Below are 17433 nucleotides of genomic sequence, written 5' to 3' on the forward strand. Positions count from 1 at the left end.
CAACTGGGATGTCCCCTTGCTTAAATTCACTCCGATTGCTCCTTATTACATCCCTGTGGAGAACGTGAAAGAATCACTCTTGTTCCTCTCCGGGGTTTTCCCTCTTCAGCTGTGTACTGCCTTGTTCTCACATCCCCACACAGTCCTGGCTTGGCCAGACACCACACAGAGCTGGGCCTGGGATAACAATGAATGGAGAAGGAGGCAGGTGATTGTCACGGATCACAGTAGGAGCTTCTGCTTGCCCACTAGTATCTGAGTAATGGACAAAGAAACAAGACAATGCAAAAGGCATGTGCTCTCTGCTCTGCTTTGGGGTCTCACTCACCCCCTGTATGCTCTAGACATCATTCCAGAATGATGGGTAGGGACCTTGAGAAGTCATCAAATCCAGCCCCCTGCACTGAGGCAGGGCCAAGTAAACCTAGATCATCACTGACAGGTGTTCGTCCAACCTGTTCTTAAAAACCTCCAATGATAGGGATCCACAACCTCCCTTGGAAGCCTAGTCCAGAGTTTAACTACATGTGAGCTTGTGCTTACTCACGCATGCACATATATGCCATGCTGGACAGTCAGTCAGGAAACTGCCAGCAATGGGTGAGTCAAAAGTGGGACTCTCTTGGAAAGAGATTTCAGATTCTGAAGCGGTTTATGAAATCTGCAGCTTCTCAGCTCTCTCTACAACATCCTTCCAGAGGGGATGGTGGAAAAATGACTTCATTCCCCACCACAACCCCATTCCTTAGGCATGACACCAGTCCTGCAGTCTGCTGGGCAGCAAAGCAGGAGAGCTGGCTTGGCTCCTGCATTCCCCTCCTCACTGGAGATGAGTGTGGGTAGGGGAAGAAATCATTGTCACCAGTGTGCTTTTATTTCCCTGAATGGCTTTTTTTGCTTTGTGCCCAGTGTGAGAGCTCCAAGTGGGGGGGAAAGATGCATCCAAGGCTAAGGGTTGCAGAGTTGCTGGACCAGATTCAGAGGTGGGTCTGATTCTAAGGGGTGGAACAGACCCCTTGTCTCAGGTCCCCTCCGTGGGTAAGTGATGCCCCTTTGATCCACTCTTTGACGTGTAATCTCCCCTGCCGTGCCACATCCCCCTTGAATCTGCCTCTGAGTCAATTCAATTCAACCTAAGAGACTTCACTGGCATGACCACTATTGCAAACGGGTAACAAAGACACAGACCTCTTCAAGCCTCTGTCTGGGGTGGATACAAGGCAGTGGGGAAAAGGTCAAAAACTGTGTTTGCTCCCAGTGTCTGTTGGTCACTGCTGCCCATGCCTGATCTGGAGGCAGGTTACTGAGTGGGTGATGCCCATCTCTACTATCTCCCCAGCTGGGTTACAGTTTTCCTTCTTCACTGTTTGATCAGATGTTTTTCAGGATGCCTGATCCTTTGCGGGGGTCTCCTAGCACTGGGGTAGAAAGGGTCTGGCAGTCCAGGTCTCTTCCCGTGCTTTGTCTGCATACCTTACTTGCTGGGGGGTGGGGGGTGAAGGTGTAAATTACCCCAGACCCCCTCTCCTCGGGAGCTGGCCCAATGTCTTTACCACCAGGTCTTGTAATGGGGTTCAAGCCAGCAGGCCTGGGGCCGGGAGCAGGCCGAGGACAGACAGACGGGCAGTTTCTTCCTGCCCCAAGGCCGGGCGGCCCGGGCCAGGATTCGCCGCTGGAGCGCGGCTGGGCTCCTGCTTTTGTTGCCGGGCCTGGCTCTCGGCCAGGGGGGCGGAGCCGGCGAAGTTTGGGCTCGAGCTACCTTTTGTTGTCAGCTGGGAGCGACGTCAGGGGCCGCTGCGCTCCGCGAGGTGGTGTCCACATGTGACCAGCTGAAACTAGTTCTGAAGACACAAAGGGAAGGAGCTGGGGAGCGCGGCGGCGGCGGGGCAGCGAGCGATTAACCCCCGGGAGCCGCGCGGAGACCGAGCACCGGAGCAAAGCTCAGCGCCCAGACAAGTAAGTGCGGAGCCGGAGCGCAGGGCGACGCTCCCCCGCTGCCGGCGGCTCCTCTGGGTGGCGAACGCGGCTCAGAGCCGTGGGCAGCGGCCCCCGGGGCGATGCTGCCCGGAGTCTCGCCGCAGCCCGGGGCCCGGGACAGGTTGCTGGGGAACATTGATCCGCGCCGGAGGGGAACGCTCCTTCCCGGGCGAGGGGCTGCCCGGGGGGATCCTCGCAGGGGCTGTCATCTGCCGGGCACGCTGGGGCCACCGCGGTGCATCTAGGAAATGGGGGGAAGGGGGTGGTGTCCGCCCAGCCCCCTCCGCACAGAAAAGGGGGATCTGTGCCCCAGCCCCTCCTGCCAGCCTGAGAGCCGCGCATGGCCGGCCGCCAGGACACCCCCCTGGTGGGCACCTTAGCAGTGCCCGGTGCCTCAAGGAGGCAGAACCCTGTCACTGACTCGCTGTGTGACCTGGGGCAAGTCCCTGCGCCGTGCCTCAGTTTCCCCACCCCAACAAGGGGCCCTCGGTCTTCCCTTGGGGAGGCGAAGGTGAAGTGCCTGCCCTCTGCCCGGCTGGACTCAGGGTTCCTCGGACTACCGTGCCTCAGTGTCCAGCCCTGATCCCGCGGCTAGGGCCCACCAAGCACATTCCCGGGGGGGAGCTCGCTCGGATCCGGCACCCCGACCCCCTGCGCGGTTCATCCCCAGCTCTGGCTCGTGGCCCCTCTCCAGCCTGCAGCGGAAGGAGGCGAGGCGGCTCTTTCTCCCCCTGCTGCGGAAGGAGGAGCAGCGCTAGAGCGGGACTCCGCCACACCGGGGCTTTCCAGGAGCCCCGCTCCGCAGGAAGAACCCCGCCCCGGGGCCGGCTGCAGCCCAGTCTCACCCTCCTGCCCTGCTGAGCCCCCGCCTCTCCAGCATCTGGGGGGAGGGGGGCGGAGGGTTCGGGGCCGTGACCCCCCCCCCCATCCCGAAGGCTCAGGGGTGGGCTGCTGGGGCCTCTGTTCTGTGTTAAATTCCAACCCTGGCCTTGGGCTATCAGGCTGGCCCCCAGGAGCTCCCTTGCTGGGCTGAGTTGAGGGCTGTGGGCGTGGGAGGAGTGTGGGGCCCAGGAGAGTCCCTGCCGGCTCTGGGCACAGCCCCAGTTCTCACAGTCCCTGCAGCGCCTCCTCCTGCTCTGCTGGCTGCGGCTGCCCGCCTGGTGTGTGCCTCCCATCCTCTCCAGCACCTGCACTGGCTCCCCGGCCTTTGCTTGGGCCAGTGACACATCACCTCCTTAAAACCGCCCATGGACGTCTCCAGTCAACCACCCAGACCTTGCCTCTCTCCTCCCTGTGCTCCTCTAGACAGGCCTCCCCCTCTCTGTCCCCTCACGTGCTCCCCACCCTCGGTGGGTCGGTCGTGCAAGAGCCTTCTTCTCTATACCACCTGGAGCAGCCTCCCCTCTCCTAACTCCTACTCTGCTAACACCCTCCTCCCCCCCAGGGTGGGACCAGTCCCCAGAGATTGCTAGCTGTGACCAGAGGCCTATATAGTGACAGGCTCCCACTAGGTGCCTAGGTGAAAGGTCGGTGGAGAAGAGGAGAGGGCTAAGAAATCAGTTGCATGGGAGGCCCCAGCACAGGTGTCTTGAAAGGCAGGATCAGAAGCAGGGGAGGGAATCTAGCCCCACAGTGTGGAAGCTGCAGGACGGCCAGGGAGCATGAGGAGGGAGCTACAGGTTAACTACAAGGAGGAGGGGGTAGCTTGGATGGTGAAGCTCAGACAGAAATGGCCCAGGAAGCCCTTGGGTGAGTAGGGAGTGCTGCTCTCCTGCACTTTGCTGAGAAGAGGAAGGGGAGAGAGCAGCAGAATGAGCCGGGGAAGGCGCTGCCCACACGAGCAGTAATGGGGGAGCAGGAACCAAAGGGCACTAGAGGGAAGGGATGATTAGAAACTGGCAGTGCTGGAGGAGGCGGTGCTGTTATGGGTGCCCTCGTGAACTGGGGCCAGATAAAGAGAAGGCCGTGGATTCCTTTGCCAGGTGGTGGTTGGGGGAGAAAGTTCTCACCAGATTGGCAGGGGGAGCAGGAGAGGCAGAACTTTGGGGAGATTCTGGGAGGGCATCTGTAGAGTCTGTGAGGAGTCTCCTGGGGCTGGATGGCTATGGAGCTGGGGCACTGCCCGTGTCTGGATCTGCAGGGGAAGGCGGGGTCCTTGGGAAGGGGAGGTTGGGCTGTGGGGACAGTTCTCTGTGCAGAAGGAGGTGTTAGAGTGACCTGACAACGCAGGGGAGTGAGGAGAGCTGGCAGCTGGGACACTTTCTGCTTCATTCTGCAAAATCCAAGGAAACCCGAGAACGGTGCCGCCCCATCTCCAGGGAAAGGACTGAGCATAACTGGGGAGAAAACAGCCCATAGTGATACAGTCTCACACTACAGAGCAGCTGCCACCCAGTCCAAGGAGATGCTTAGTGGGGAGGAAGGAGGGGTCAAGGCAACAAGCCTGAGAGTGTGTGGAGGGAGAGGCCGGGGGTGCTCAGAGGAAGAGAATGGCATGGAGACATCCAGAGGGATATGACTATTGAAGGGGAAGGATGTCTTGGAGGGGAGAAGAGGGGAGGGGGGGTGGCGGCGTCAGAGCAGGGGGCTGGTCTAAGCATGGTAGAGAGGTCAGTGGCCTTCCCTGAAAGGGCCATCGGCAAGGAGCAGCGGGGCAGGGCAGATTTAGCAGGAGGTGCATGTGATGGATGGGTAGGCAGCCAGCCTCCCCAGTCTCCCTCCCTGCTGCAACTTTAACCACAGACAGCCAGGCTCCTGCAAGCCAGGGCTGAAGGGGAGTCTGTGGAATGAATCAGCCCATCCCTGGTGATAGGGGGCAACAGGCAACCCGTCCCGACTCAGAATAGGCGTTTTTCCCTACCACAAAGGGCAGGTTATCATGGTCCCCGGAGAAAGCTGAGTAATTCCAGACAGTTGTGCTCTCCCCCTGGCCCCAGGGCATTAGGGTACCAGCCCCTTGTTACATATAAGGAGTCCATGGGGAAGGTTTAGCATCCCCTGCCCTGATTCCCTCCTGTACCGAGATCCTGGCAGGGAGGATGTGCTGCTCCCATCCCTGGGGAATAAGAGCTGCTCAGCTCTAGGGAAAGCACCAAGGTTCCAAAGGGAGGGGGCGGTGGTTAACCCCCTTCTCCCCCTGCCCTCTGCTTCACAGACTCAGAGGCTCTGCTGTCCGACCCAGCTGCAGTGTGAGCCAAGCAGAGGGGTCCCCATGTTGAAAGCAAGGGGTGCAGATAGGATTAGCAGCAAAGCGATGTCCCTCACTCCCTAGGGTCTCTCAGGACCTTTCCAGGCAGCAGCAACAGGAACCAGGTCTAGTGGCTGCAGAGGGAGCAGTCAGGCTTCAGGGCAGGGAAGTTTGCAGCTGCGCCTGCTTCAGGAGTGGTAATCGCAGCTGGCCTTGCCTTGCACAGAGTGCAGCTCAGATGGGGTCCCAAGACCCCTCATGATTATGTTTGGCATTTCGGATCCCATTCCAATATCACCCAGAGGGCTGAGCCAAAGTGTGTGAAATCCTTGGCAATGGGAGATGCTGTCAAAATCTGTATAAACTCTCACAGCTCAGCCGGCTTGGGAGAGAGCAGGCATGGGGGATAGGTACCCTGGATTTGAACATCTGAGGAGCCGAACAAATGTAACCAGCCAGCAAGGGGGCAGGAGTCAGTTGCAAAAAGGACCAACAGTTTTGCAAGCACATTTCAAGTCATTTTCATCTGGAACTGGAACCATCAGGGGGATTGAAATTATTCTGAGCATTTTTGATATTTTAGTTCGCTCCCTTTCTCCACAGAATACCATAGACTGAATAATGGCCAGAACTGATCTCCAAAGGTTGGGTTGTTCTTTTTTCTTTCCGACTCGGGCACAGGGATGGAAAGTGACTTGCACAGCAACTCAGTAGTAGAGCTTGGCACAGAACTCCTTGCTCCCTAGGCCAGGGCTTTAGCCAAGCCTGTCCATACCCTGCCCTGTTTTTCTTGTCTGTCCTACACTTGTCTGTCACTGGGTCAGCATTCTGAAACTAGTGTTTAGCTGCTGCCCCTGCAAGGGGAGCTCAAACACAGAGTTCTGGTAGGTCACGCTGAAATGAGGACTCTTGTTTTGTTTTTGGAACTGTTTCCTGGGGGTTTTGCTCACAGGCAAAGGACAGGGTAGTGCATCCTGCCTCCAGAAGTTGGAGGACATGCTTACTGTGCACTAGGGAGGGCAGTCACGCCGGTGTGGTATCCCAGACAGCAGTCATGCCGATGTGGTATCCCAGCTGCAGAGGAGAAGGCTCTCACACCATACTGGGGAGAAGCTGTGGGACATAGCAGAAAGGAGGCTGGTACTAGAAGAGCAGAAGAAACAAGGAGACAAAGTTCATGATGTAGAATGGACTAAATCCATGGAGAGTTTTAAAAGTAAGGACAGCCAGTTTGCAGTGAGCAGCCAGTAAAGAGGGCTGCAAGTATTGGAAGCCGGAGAGGAGGGAGCTGCATTAGCCCAGGCCAGAGGAGATGGGAATATCACCCTAAGCAGACTGGAGGGTGTGTTACACAAGGTTATGCTGTAGAGGTGGGCAGAGGATAGCCCAGGGCCAAGGCAGAAGCAGAGGTTACAGAGTGGAGGTGAATGGGAGAGTCAGAGTAAAAGGGGAGATAGTTTGAAGGTGCTGCTCTGAGGGCCCAGTAGGAAATTGGATAGGGCACTGTCTCTGGGGCAGCTCTTAGTTACCTTAGTCCCATCCACTCCCAGCAGGAGGTGCTGTAGAGAGTAGGGCAGGAACACAGGCTGTGGGGAGCTCCTTTCTACTCCAGTCCCATCCACTCCCAGCAGGAGGTGCTGTAGAGAGCAGGGCAGCAGTGTTGGCTGTAGCAAGCTCTCAGCCTCTGCCTCCGGAAGGTGGGCTGTTCCGTCTCGTTCTCAATGCTGAGCACTTGTCCTTGCAGCCTCTTTGAGGAGAGTGTGGTGGGAAGGGGCTTGAGCTGTGTTCTGGCTGGCCCTGGGCTCCCCAGGATAATTCCCAGCTGAGGTGGGGAAAGCGGAAGGCGGCTCTCGTCCCCTCAGCTTTGCCTTCAACCAGCCGGGCTGTGTAATTCTCTGTGACAGTTCAATTCAGAGTGAAGCCGAGAGCTTCACAGCAACGGACACACAAAAGGTGAGTGCACTGGAGCCTGAATAACGAACGGAGCTGCTTTCCCCAGCGTGCTGCCAGGGTGACCGTGTGGGGGAAGGGAGCAAAAGTTGACCCAGTGTTTCTCCCTCCACGCTGCACCCAGTGTGTCCCCTCCTGTAACAGGCCTGCAGGGAGGGTCTCACACAGCAGGGGCAGTTGATTCACTGGAGCCAGGGTGGGTGTGCCGCCATCACACTGGGGAGCTGCCTCGTCAGAAGCAACAGTGAGAAGGGGTGTGCCATGTTTCCCTGGTTTCCTGGGGCTTGTAGGTGGGGGAAAGGGGCCGACAAGTGAATAGCCTGGCAATGCACTTGGTACAGGGCAGAAGGTGAAGCCAAGCAGAGCTGCGCCCCCTGCATATGGACCTAGTGGGGAGCATCACATCTGCAAACGCATTGGCTCCAAGCAGCTGTAACCTTAATGCTCAGCTAGTCTAATCTCCTCCCCTCCTAGTACCCAGATTTCACCTGCCCCCTGGGTTGGCAGTTACCATTCCCTGTATAGGGGTTTTCTCCCTCTTCTGCACAAACTGCCTGGGGCCTGTCCCCTCCTGTTTAAGCTCCAAGCCTGGGTGAGGTGTACAGGATTTATAATGGAAAGACTGGGGCCTGGCCTTCCAGAATGGGACAAAGTCTGGTGTGGGAGCTATGGTCCTCTCCCCTTTGATCTCTGCTGTACTTGAGACGCTGTGGACCCACAAATCCAGCTGGCTCAGCACCTCTAAGAATCAGGCATCACTTTGGAAAATGGGGCTGTTAATGACACAATTTCCAGGGCAACCTCTGCTTGACACTCTCTTCCCCCTCACCCCATCTCTTCAATCAGAATGATGCTGCATGCTAAAAAAGCATCGTGAGCAGTAGCTTAGTGCAGTCCCTGCTGCCTTGATCTTTCTGCCAGCTGGGAGCCTGGACTTCAGTTGCAACCTGTCTGGCTCCCCATGGTGGTGAAGTTGTGCCTGTTTATTTAATGTGCATGTTACCCTCTGGCATTGCCACCCACCAACCCCTTGGTATTGGCCCTCGGTGGGTGTGGGGGAAGTTGGCATTGTCACTGGCTGTACCAGCTCCATGTGTCTATTGCTGTCCTTCACTGAACTGCCACCAATGGGGAAAACATCAGAGGAATTCTTGTTGGTCATGGGAAGAGCAGGTGAAAAGTTGTTGCCCATCCCGCCGCTGCCAGGACCTGGCACTGCTCTGCCAGGGCCCTTTGTTCACACCCACAATGCTGCCGGATCGATTTCCTGGAGCTATGAGGAGGGGACAGATGCACTGATGTCAGCAGCAGCTCAGACCCCACCAACGAAGGGACAGCTTTCTGCAGAGAGGGCTCCAGAGCCAGATTTCAAACCCATCAGATGCAGGGGCATCTGGGCTTAGGGTTCAGCTTACAGTGGAAACGGGTGAGCTGGGGAATTCTGAGTCTGGATTCTGGGTCCCACCCTCCAGGTCTCTGATTTGGGGTTGGACCCATTTCTAGCCACCTTATTTACTGGAAACTAACAGGGTGTAGTGAGTGGGGGGAGAGTCGAGTCACTGACCTGCCCACGCAGGGACACTGCGCCTCTGACTGCAACCCTGGCCAGGGGCCCTCTCAGAGAAGTCAGCAGGTGTGGGGCTAAAGTAGAAACTAAGCCAACTTAACAAATGTACCCACTGCTCAATAGTGCAAACACATGCACGGTCCCAGTGTGCACATACTCAGTGCATACACGCTCCCCCATCATGCATCCACAGATGCATGACACACACACACTCTCCCACTGTGCACAGGTTCCTCCATTGCACATTCAAACACAGAGGCATGTGCACGCACACATGTAACACTGACAGACCTCGGTCGCTGGCGGGCAGGATCGAACCTGGGACCTCTGAAGGTCAGGGCAGGAGCCTCTACTGCATGAGCTAAAAGCCAAGTAGCTGTTAGCTAAGGCTGTAGAGCAGACTCATTTTATCTCTCTCTTTATCTGGTCTCGGTGCCGCTAGATGGGACAGAGCACCACACCCAGGAAATGTGTGTGTTACATATGCACAACTCCTACTTCCATTTCTCCCCCTTCCCTGCCCCTTCTCCCCCCCCCCCAACCACACACACAGACTGGCCTTCTGCATCCATGGTCCCTTTGTGGCGATATGGTAATGGGCTGACATTAAGGGAGCCAGCAGGGGGAGCAGCTTCACTTCTAAAGCTCCACATGAGCTCCGCATTGTGTGGGGTTTTTTTAATCTTCTGTTTTAGTTCTCAAAAACCGATGGTCGTGATTTTTTTCTGCCCTGGATTCTTTTGGAGCCGGATAAAGGTTCCATGGCAGCTGCCGTCCCCGCAACGTCAGGGATCTTTGGCGTGGGCGAGGTGGCCTGCTGGGCGCTGGATAAAAGAGGCACTGGGAAATGTGGGCATGGAAGGGGGCTGGGGAATCACTGGGGATGGGGAGTAGGGAGCAGGGCCTCATTACTGCCAGCAGGCAAACGGGACAAACAGCTTTCCAAGGGCCGGAGCGGCACAAATCCCACCCTCGGGCGGATTGGCTTTCCCAACCTCCTCTTGGCTGCTCCTGGTTTGAAGCTGGGGGTGGGGATTGTGATGTTAATGTGCTGACCCACACCCTGTACCAGGAGGCCTGAGCCCTCTTCTCATCCTGATACTCACCGGAAGGGGTCCCACCAGCAGAGGGGGGACAGAGAAGGTGACTCCAGAGAAGCTGAAAAGCGGGGCCCAATCCTGCACTTTCCCACCACTGTACGTCAATGGGGGGTGGGGGGGTGAGAAAGGATCAGGCCCAAGTGTTGTGCAGAGCTAAGGGCCTTCTCTGAGTTGCACACAGAGCCTGGTTTTTCACATGGCTACAGCAGAGCCTGTAGAGCCCAGGAGAAGAGGTCAGGAGTTCAGCTGCTTCCACAGCGAAACTCGACCCTCTGTACACAGAGGCATATAAAGATAGTTACAGCTTTGTGGTCATCCATGATCCTTTCAGGGTGGGCTCTGCATGTGGCTGTGAGTTGCTTCCTCACCAGGCTGGTGTGGACAAGCTTTGGCTGGTGCCTTTGGCTTCCCCCTCCTTTTCACTCTGCGGTCTTCTTCACCTGGAAGCCAGCTAGGGTTGCCAGTTTTGGTTGGACATATTCCTGGAGGTTTTGTCATGTGACATAATCTTGAATTAACAATTAATCTTCGACTTCTGGAGTTTCCAAGACTGTCCTGGAGGGTTGGCAACTTAAAACCAGAGTCTGCTCACATCTGGCTGGTGACATACCCATCCAGATGTGCCTTCCTAGCTAGTTCAGGGAGGAGGCGACTGCCTTTTGATGTGAGCAAGATCTTGGGATTCCCAACGGTTTGTCTGCATTTAGCATATGAAGGCCTTCCCCTCCCCCTGCCTGCCCTCCCCCACCCAGGTGCTTCTCCACTAGGAGCTGACTTTCCTCTTTGTTTGTGCCTGTGGACCCCTGAAAGTCAAATCCCCTCAGGCCCCCTGTTCCTGGTCCAGGTGGGGCTGGGGTGGCAGCATTTAGACTACACTGAGTTCCCAGAGGGAGAGGCATATGGTTGTGAGGTAGGGACATGCATGCTGGACCCACTGCCTCATGCCCGTAGGCCCAGTATTGAGGTCGCTGGGGAGCTCATTATTGGGGGGGGGGAGCTCCTCCTCCTCACACGCCAAGCTAGAGGGCTGGGCTGGACAGGGTGTCTGGGGTCACCTTATCCACCCCTCACTCTGTAGTGGGACGGACGCACCCCTCCTTCCTTCATGCACCTCTGTAACCAGAGGTAGCATCTATTTAAATATGGCTGCAGCCACCCCACTGTGAGCACTGACCATCCAGCTTGGAAGGGGAGGATTGGGGTGGGAGCTGGATTGCACCATGGACTCTCTGCAGCCTCTGTCTATGTCTGAATGTCCCACAGCCTGGAGGGCTTGTAAGTTGGGGACACACACAGACTGGGGAGTCTAGCCCTGTCACACTCACCGTTTGTTGGTCTCTGGTGGGAAGCCAGCCACACTTCCCTCCAGACTACAATGGCTGTCTGTGTCCCAACCCTGTCCCTGAGGCTGGCTTAGGAACCCCCCGAATGCTGCAGCTAGGTGAGGCTCCCACTTGACACACAGAGCCCTAGAAAGGGCCCTGACCCCCCTCCTGCTAGGCCAGGCCAAGCAGGGGCTGGTGGAGCTCAGAGTGGTAGCCTCTCCCCCATTTCCTGTCCCTTGGTCCCTCCTCCAGCCCTGGGCTTCGCCTAGGGAAGAGAGATCTCTGCTCAGAGTTTGGGGCTGCATATGTTTCCAGCTCTGTCCTGCAGAGGGGGCTGCACAGCCCCAAGCCAGAGGGACTGAAATCTCTGGGACCTGGGCCACCATAAGCCCAGAAGAGAGTGACTCAGACACCCTCCCCTGAGCCCATGCAATCCTGCCCATCAGTTCCAGAACCCTCTTTCCCTCCCCACCATCAACCCCATGTCCCGCTCCTCACATGTGCCATCCCTCACACCTGGGTCTTCCCCCTCAGTGCACAGGCTTGGCTTTCTGTGCTGATATATTTCCCTTCTTCCCCGCAGAATGCAGGTCCGTGGGTTCTTCCTCCTCCTGGTGCTGATCCTCATGGCTGCAGCCTCTGAGGCTGGTAAAAACAAGAAAGGTGAGGGGCAAACTCATGGCTGCTTAGGAAGAGAACTCGTCCCTCACCCTCTGCTCCGTGGGGCTGGTTATGGGTGGGGTCAGGGGATGTTCATGTCCCTGGCTGCAAGTGAGGGAGGGCAGAGTCCCTGTCTATGGGACCAGCTGCAGTTCTGTATCCTTCAGAGTGACTGCCTGCTCCCTCCTCTGCACTGCAGACAAGGTGAAGAAGAACGGCTCCGAGTGTGAGGATTGGCGCTGGGGGCCTTGCACCCCAAACAGCAAAGACTGTGGTGTGGGCTACCGCGAGGGGACCTGCAAGGAGGAGACTAAGAGACTCAAGTGCAAGATCCCCTGCAACTGGAAGAAGGAGTTTGGAGGTGAGTGCACAGCCCCATCCCAGAGACACTCACCAGAGGTTCAGAGGGCCACCAGCTTCCCATGGCTGTGGGAAACTAGCAGGACTTTTGTCCAAAAGCTGGAGTCTTTGTGGTTGTTGTCCTGTTAACATATGGGAGCCCCAACATTACCCTTCTCAAGGACCTACAAGCAAGCAGCCAGCCAGGAGCCCAAGTGTGCACCTATGACCTCACCTTCCACTACCTTGCACCCAATGTGCTCATGTATCTGTGTCTCATATAGAGCTTGCATGTCCCGGTTTGCAATGGTCTGGTCTGGCCCTTCCTACCTGGCAGAGGATTGCCTGGTGAACATGTAGTTTCTGCAGACCACACCTTTGTTAAAAGCTGGGGTGGCCACAAGCTGCACAGTGAACACTCCTGGGTTCAGCATATCTCCTGTGAGATAGGGTCTCTTTCCCTGCCGAAAGGAAAAGAGCAGTGCGTTGTTGGTGCACTGCAATGGAAGAAAGGCTAGACACAAGTCAGGTTAGCTCTGCCATAGGAGCAGTAGCCATTGCTGAGCTCTCCACTTCCCAGAGAACGTAGGGCACCTGGTCAACAGGAATTTACTACAGGGGACGGGGCAGGCTGAAATGAGCAGAGACTAACCCTTGCTGGAGGGTTCCAAATTCAGCTGCTGCTACTGGAGTCCATTTGGGAAGGCCCTTGCAGTAAAGGTTCTGCAGGCCACATTAGGCCCTTGGTGACACCTAGGGATATCAGGCTGTATGGGCCATTGATCTGACCCAGTGCAGCAGGGGCAGGTTAGATAGACCAGTGGTCTGATGCAGAATGGGGTTCACCGGACGGTCTGACTCAGTAGTACCACACAACCGATCTTTGCTTTACACTTGCCCGGCTTGTGAGTCCTGCTTCCCTTCCCAAAAGTTCAGACCTGGTGATCCCTGAGCTTTTCTTGCCAAGCCCCCTCTGAAACTACATGATAGCTGGTGCTGCGATCTTCAAAGTTTGAGCTGCCCTCCGGCTGCCTAACTTGTGCCTCACCATTTGGGTATCAGGCCTTTTGGAATGGCCTGTTTGTTTGTTGAGGCAGCCCCGTGAAGAACAGAGTTCAGGTGTCAAGTCCCCATGAGGGAGCATGAGAGCTGGACAGATGCTATCAGGATGTTGCATCCGTGTGACACAGGGCAGTAGTGGACCCACATGCTGCATGTAGCCGGGTGCTGTTCACTCAAGTGGGATGACCCAATGCCTTGCAGGGCCTGAAGAGGCAGTGTGATTGCTAGCTGGAGCCATGTGAATGCAATACCAGGCTGTCCGATCAAGCAGCATGAGCATTGTTTGGCCACCAGCCCAACACTGTTCCCGGGGCTCCTAACGGGCTGCCATTTACTCTGGTCCCTGCATGGAACTAATGGCTCCAACCTCTCTTCCAGCTGACTGCAAGTATAAGTTTGAGAGCTGGGGCGGGTGCGATGCTGCCACGGGTCTAAAGGCCCGTTCAGGCACCCTGAAGAAAGCCCTGTACAATGCCGAGTGTCAGGAGACCATTCAAGTGACCAAGCCCTGTTCTCCCAAGACCAAGTCAAAATCCAAAGGTCAGTCCCCACCACTAGAAATCCTTATCCCACCTCTGTGTGGGAAGAGCCGCTGTATGTCAGGTGCATGACACATTCAAGAGGAATGCAGCCGTCTAAGCTGGTCTGTCTGGATTGTACTTCCAAGGGTAACACTGCCGAGTGGTGCTGGTGATTCATTAGGAAGGGCTCTGAGTCAGTACTGACCCTGTGTGCTGGCAGGGTCTGCGGAGCTCTCTGCAAATGCAAGAGTAATCTGTTGGAGGAAACAAAACGCTGAGGTCCTGGATACATGGTCTCCTTAAGACCCTGGTTCTTTTCACAAGAGCTGGGTTGTTAACTCTACCTTGGTGAAATTCCTATTCAGATCATTACATTCCACAAGGCTCAAAATCCCACTGCAGGAGTCTTTAGGTGAAATCCTGTCTCCACTGGCAAAACTCCCATGGACTTCAGCAGAGCCAGGATTTCACCCTGTCTCGCTCCCTTACATAACTGGTGTGTTGCATCGCAGTGCACCCTATAGAGCGTTACATTTCAATGGGGCTTAAGCAATTTCTGCTTATAAAATCTGAGAGGCATTTTGGGATCCTTCAAGGTGTGAAAGGCCCCCAGTCCATTCTCGCTGCTGGTCATTAAAGGGTCTTGATACAGTTTGCTTGTGCCCACTGGAGTCAAAGCTGTAGCTGGGAACTTCCAGCTGGGCTTGCCGTCTACTTTCAAGTGCAATCCAGTGTATATAAATTACTGAGCTGGTACCCCAATGCCCGGGCAGGCCTCACTCTGTGATTGTGACAGGACATGACCAGTTGTTGGATATTCTCCCCAGCTATTGCCCTTACAGCCCTTCCTAGTCACTACACCCGCAAAACATAACTGAGTTTAGTGCAAATAATATGATGCCTCCTGATATGTCAAAGGACAGAAGGTCCAGGTGATCCACCAGCAGATGGTAGCACCACATGGGATGGCAAGCATTGTACCCACTGAGCAGAGACTTTACAGGCAAGTGCACTGACTAGCAGGGTGCACCCTCCCTTGGTCCTGGCTGGATTCACTGCAGCTGCCTGGCTTATGTGCCACTGCAGCCAAAACCCAAGCCAGTGGCGTGCAGGCAGCTTTGTAACAGGTGAGCTACAGACATGCTGAAGTGACTTCTCCAGATACAGCAGGGTCGGTAAGGCAGCAGATGGGGGTGTCCCGCAGATGCACTAACTCATGTCTTGTTCCATTGTTCCAAACAGCCAGGAAAGGGAAGGGGAAGGACTAGAAGGGACGGGCTGACCCTCCCGTCTCCTAGACACGGTGCCTGAACCCATCTGGACATACACCACTCGGCGCTGCAGCATGGCCCCCCCGCTCGGCGATGTTTTGCCAAATTCCATTCTTCCTCCTCCCCCAACTTCATCCTTAACTGTGATGCCTTTTTTAATCACTAGTTGTGTAGAGACCAAATCCGCCCTTGCCCGAAGGAGGTGCTGTTTACCTTCCCCGTACCCACTCTGTGCCACTGTCTGGCGCCTTTTTTGGACCCCAGTGTTCCCTTCTCTGCTTCTGTTTTCAGCTATTCAGTGCGATGCGCGTGGGGCGCTCTGGGCTGGGAGCAGCTGGAGCCCTTCACATTTTTGGACCCTTTGTTGGAGCTCAGTGGCCTTTGGCACATCTCTGGGACGCTCGTGACCTGTCTGAGTCACAGCGGTGCTTTAAGGAAAAAGAAAAGCTAACCAGTGAACTAGCAAGTGACCCAGTCACAGAGGGCAGGGATGATGAGAGCAGGAAGGAATGAGCCCCAGTACCCTGCTGGGCTCACATGCGATGGAAACATTTGGAGATGTCTCGTTATTTCTGGTTTCCTTGACTTTGCAAGAGGCACAATGTATGCCTCCCAGCAGTGGTCTGCTGTGTGCCTCTAGCCTCCCCCACTTCACCTGCCTTCGCTCACAAGTTGTTCACCCAAGGACTGGCCTCTTTGGTCATGGTGACCCCTTCCTGCTGCCTGCTTTTCTACCAGCAGGTGCAAACCCAAGGGTCCTGCAGCAACCAGGAAAGAATCTCCCCCAGGTTCATGGGCCTTTCCCTTTTCTCTTCCTTTCCCTTCTGTTTCTTCTAATCCGTGTCTGTGCCGGGGCGCTGTGGCCTCTCCCCGCTTTCCGCTCTCACACTGGTGTTGGGCCAGCCCGCACCACTTTTGGATTTTTTTTTTCTTTTCCAATAAAAGTCTTTAAAAAAACAAACCCACCTCTAGTACCACATTCTGCTTCTGTGCTGGGAACTCTGCCGTGGTGCCAGCCAGGAGAGGCTGTGACATACTAGCTGCAGTGACGGTTACTGCTGGATCAGTCCAGTGGCTGCTGCCTAGCCTGGAAGGTTAGCCAGGGCTCCACTGGGGTGGTTGGGCCAGGTCTCTGTTAAACTGAGCATGACTTACTTGAAGTGAATAAGCCAATAACTGGGTAGGAAAGGGCAAGCAGAACAAGAATTTCAGGTAGGCCAACATGGAGCTGCTATAGCTACCTTTGACACTGCAGCTCTTGGTCTCTACCCATGGGCATGCTGGAAGCAAAGCCTCTACATGAGATTAAAGAGGGAAAGGTGCGGAAACCAGGTAGTTACCAAGGGAGGTGGGCTTGGTTGCAGTTCATGGTGCCAGACCATTGCTTGTTATATTGGAGAAGGGTTCATATTTGAAAGGTTTTCTGGCTTGGCTAAGCATTGGAACAAGTCCCCCACCTCCCCCCTTGGGGAGAAGCATGAGCTGGCTGGAGTTTGCCCTGAGCGCCATTTACTCAGGAACTCTTGAAGTCTTTAGATCGGGATTTGAGGACGTGAGTAACTCAGGCAGAGGTTATGGGTCTATTACAGGAGTGGGTGGGTAGGGTTCTGTGGCCTGTGAAGGGCAAGAAGTCAGACTAGATGATCATGCTGGTCTATGCATCTATGAATGCTGTCTGAGCTTTGTGCTAAGCTGGTAACCTCCCTGCACCCTGACACAGGCCCTTAAAGCTTTCACAAGCCAGGCAACGGTCCAGGGTTCAGACTGGTTTTTCACAGGCACATGGAACAGTGAAGTCCCTGCTCTGATTGTCTAACCCCTGTTACAGCTGGACGGAACCGGCTGGGTTACAATGCTGGACTCCCACCGCCCCAGTCCCGCAGGTGATTAGTTATGGCACTAAACCACAAGATGGTACCCACTACTAGCTAGTCTAGTCACAGCGTCTCCCAGCAGGAGGTGCTGTGGAGAATAAGGCAGGAGCACTTGTTGTGGAGGCCGGTGCTATGAGGAAGCCACGGCTTGTCCAGGATTAGCCACTCCCAGCAAGACTCGGAAAAGCAGCAGCAGAAGGAAAGTAACTGGAGGGGCTGGGTGGGACTTGCTGCCTGACTTGTTCCCATGGCTGTTGTACACTGATTGAGGGCAACATGCTGCTATGAGGGTTCATCTGCAGCCACTCGAGGCAAGGCGAAGCTGCAGATAGACTTGGACTGCCAACAAGAGACTTACTGAGGTGGTGTCAACCTCCAGAGAGCTAGCAACTGTTCATAGGTAAAGGCTCTGGCAGGACAAATGCGTTACAGGGTGCCTCTGCCCCAAGGCCTGTGTTAGCCTCTGCGTGGTGCAAGGCAGAGGGAGGCCTGCCAAGGATTTGGCATATGGCCAAGCCACAAGGGGCTGCTAGTCAGACGTCGCGGCTCCTCTCTAAGATCTCTGAACCCTACAACAGGGGTGGGTTATGCTCTCCTCTC

General features: G+C 55.7%; 1 protein-coding gene across 1 annotated transcript; it reads left to right on the forward strand.

Annotated features, from left to right (window-relative positions):
* The first annotated feature begins 1770 nt into the window (after window positions 1-1770).
* On the forward strand, window positions 1771-15920 carry MDK (midkine). The gene is made up of 5 exons (XM_084630911.1): window positions 1771-1956; window positions 11690-11769; window positions 11966-12127; window positions 13546-13707; window positions 14931-15920. Exons 2-5 carry the CDS (start codon window positions 11691-11693, stop codon window positions 14954-14956), a joined length of 429 nt encoding a protein of 142 aa, XP_084487037.1. The 5' UTR covers window positions 1771-1956; window position 11690; the 3' UTR covers window positions 14957-15920.
* Window positions 15921-17433: the final 1513 nt, after the last annotated feature.

This window comes from Lepidochelys olivacea, assembly GCF_965140295.1.
Source record: "Lepidochelys olivacea isolate rLepOli2 genome assembly, chromosome: 6".
NCBI lineage: Eukaryota > Metazoa > Chordata > Testudines > Cheloniidae > Lepidochelys > Lepidochelys olivacea.

Excerpts from the sequence above, each read along its gene's own strand:
- MDK (XM_084630911.1), top strand. The coding sequence starts at position 11,691 with ATGCAGGTCCGTGGGTTCTTCCTCCTCCTGGTGCTGATCCTCATGGCT. Across the intron at positions 11,770-11,965 it reads GGCTGGTAAAAACAAGAAAG|ACAAGGTGAAGAAGAACGGC; the intron begins GTGAGGGGCAAA and ends TCTGCACTGCAG. Across the intron at positions 13,708-14,930 it reads GACCAAGTCAAAATCCAAAG|CCAGGAAAGGGAAGGGGAAG; the intron begins GTCAGTCCCCAC and ends TGTTCCAAACAG.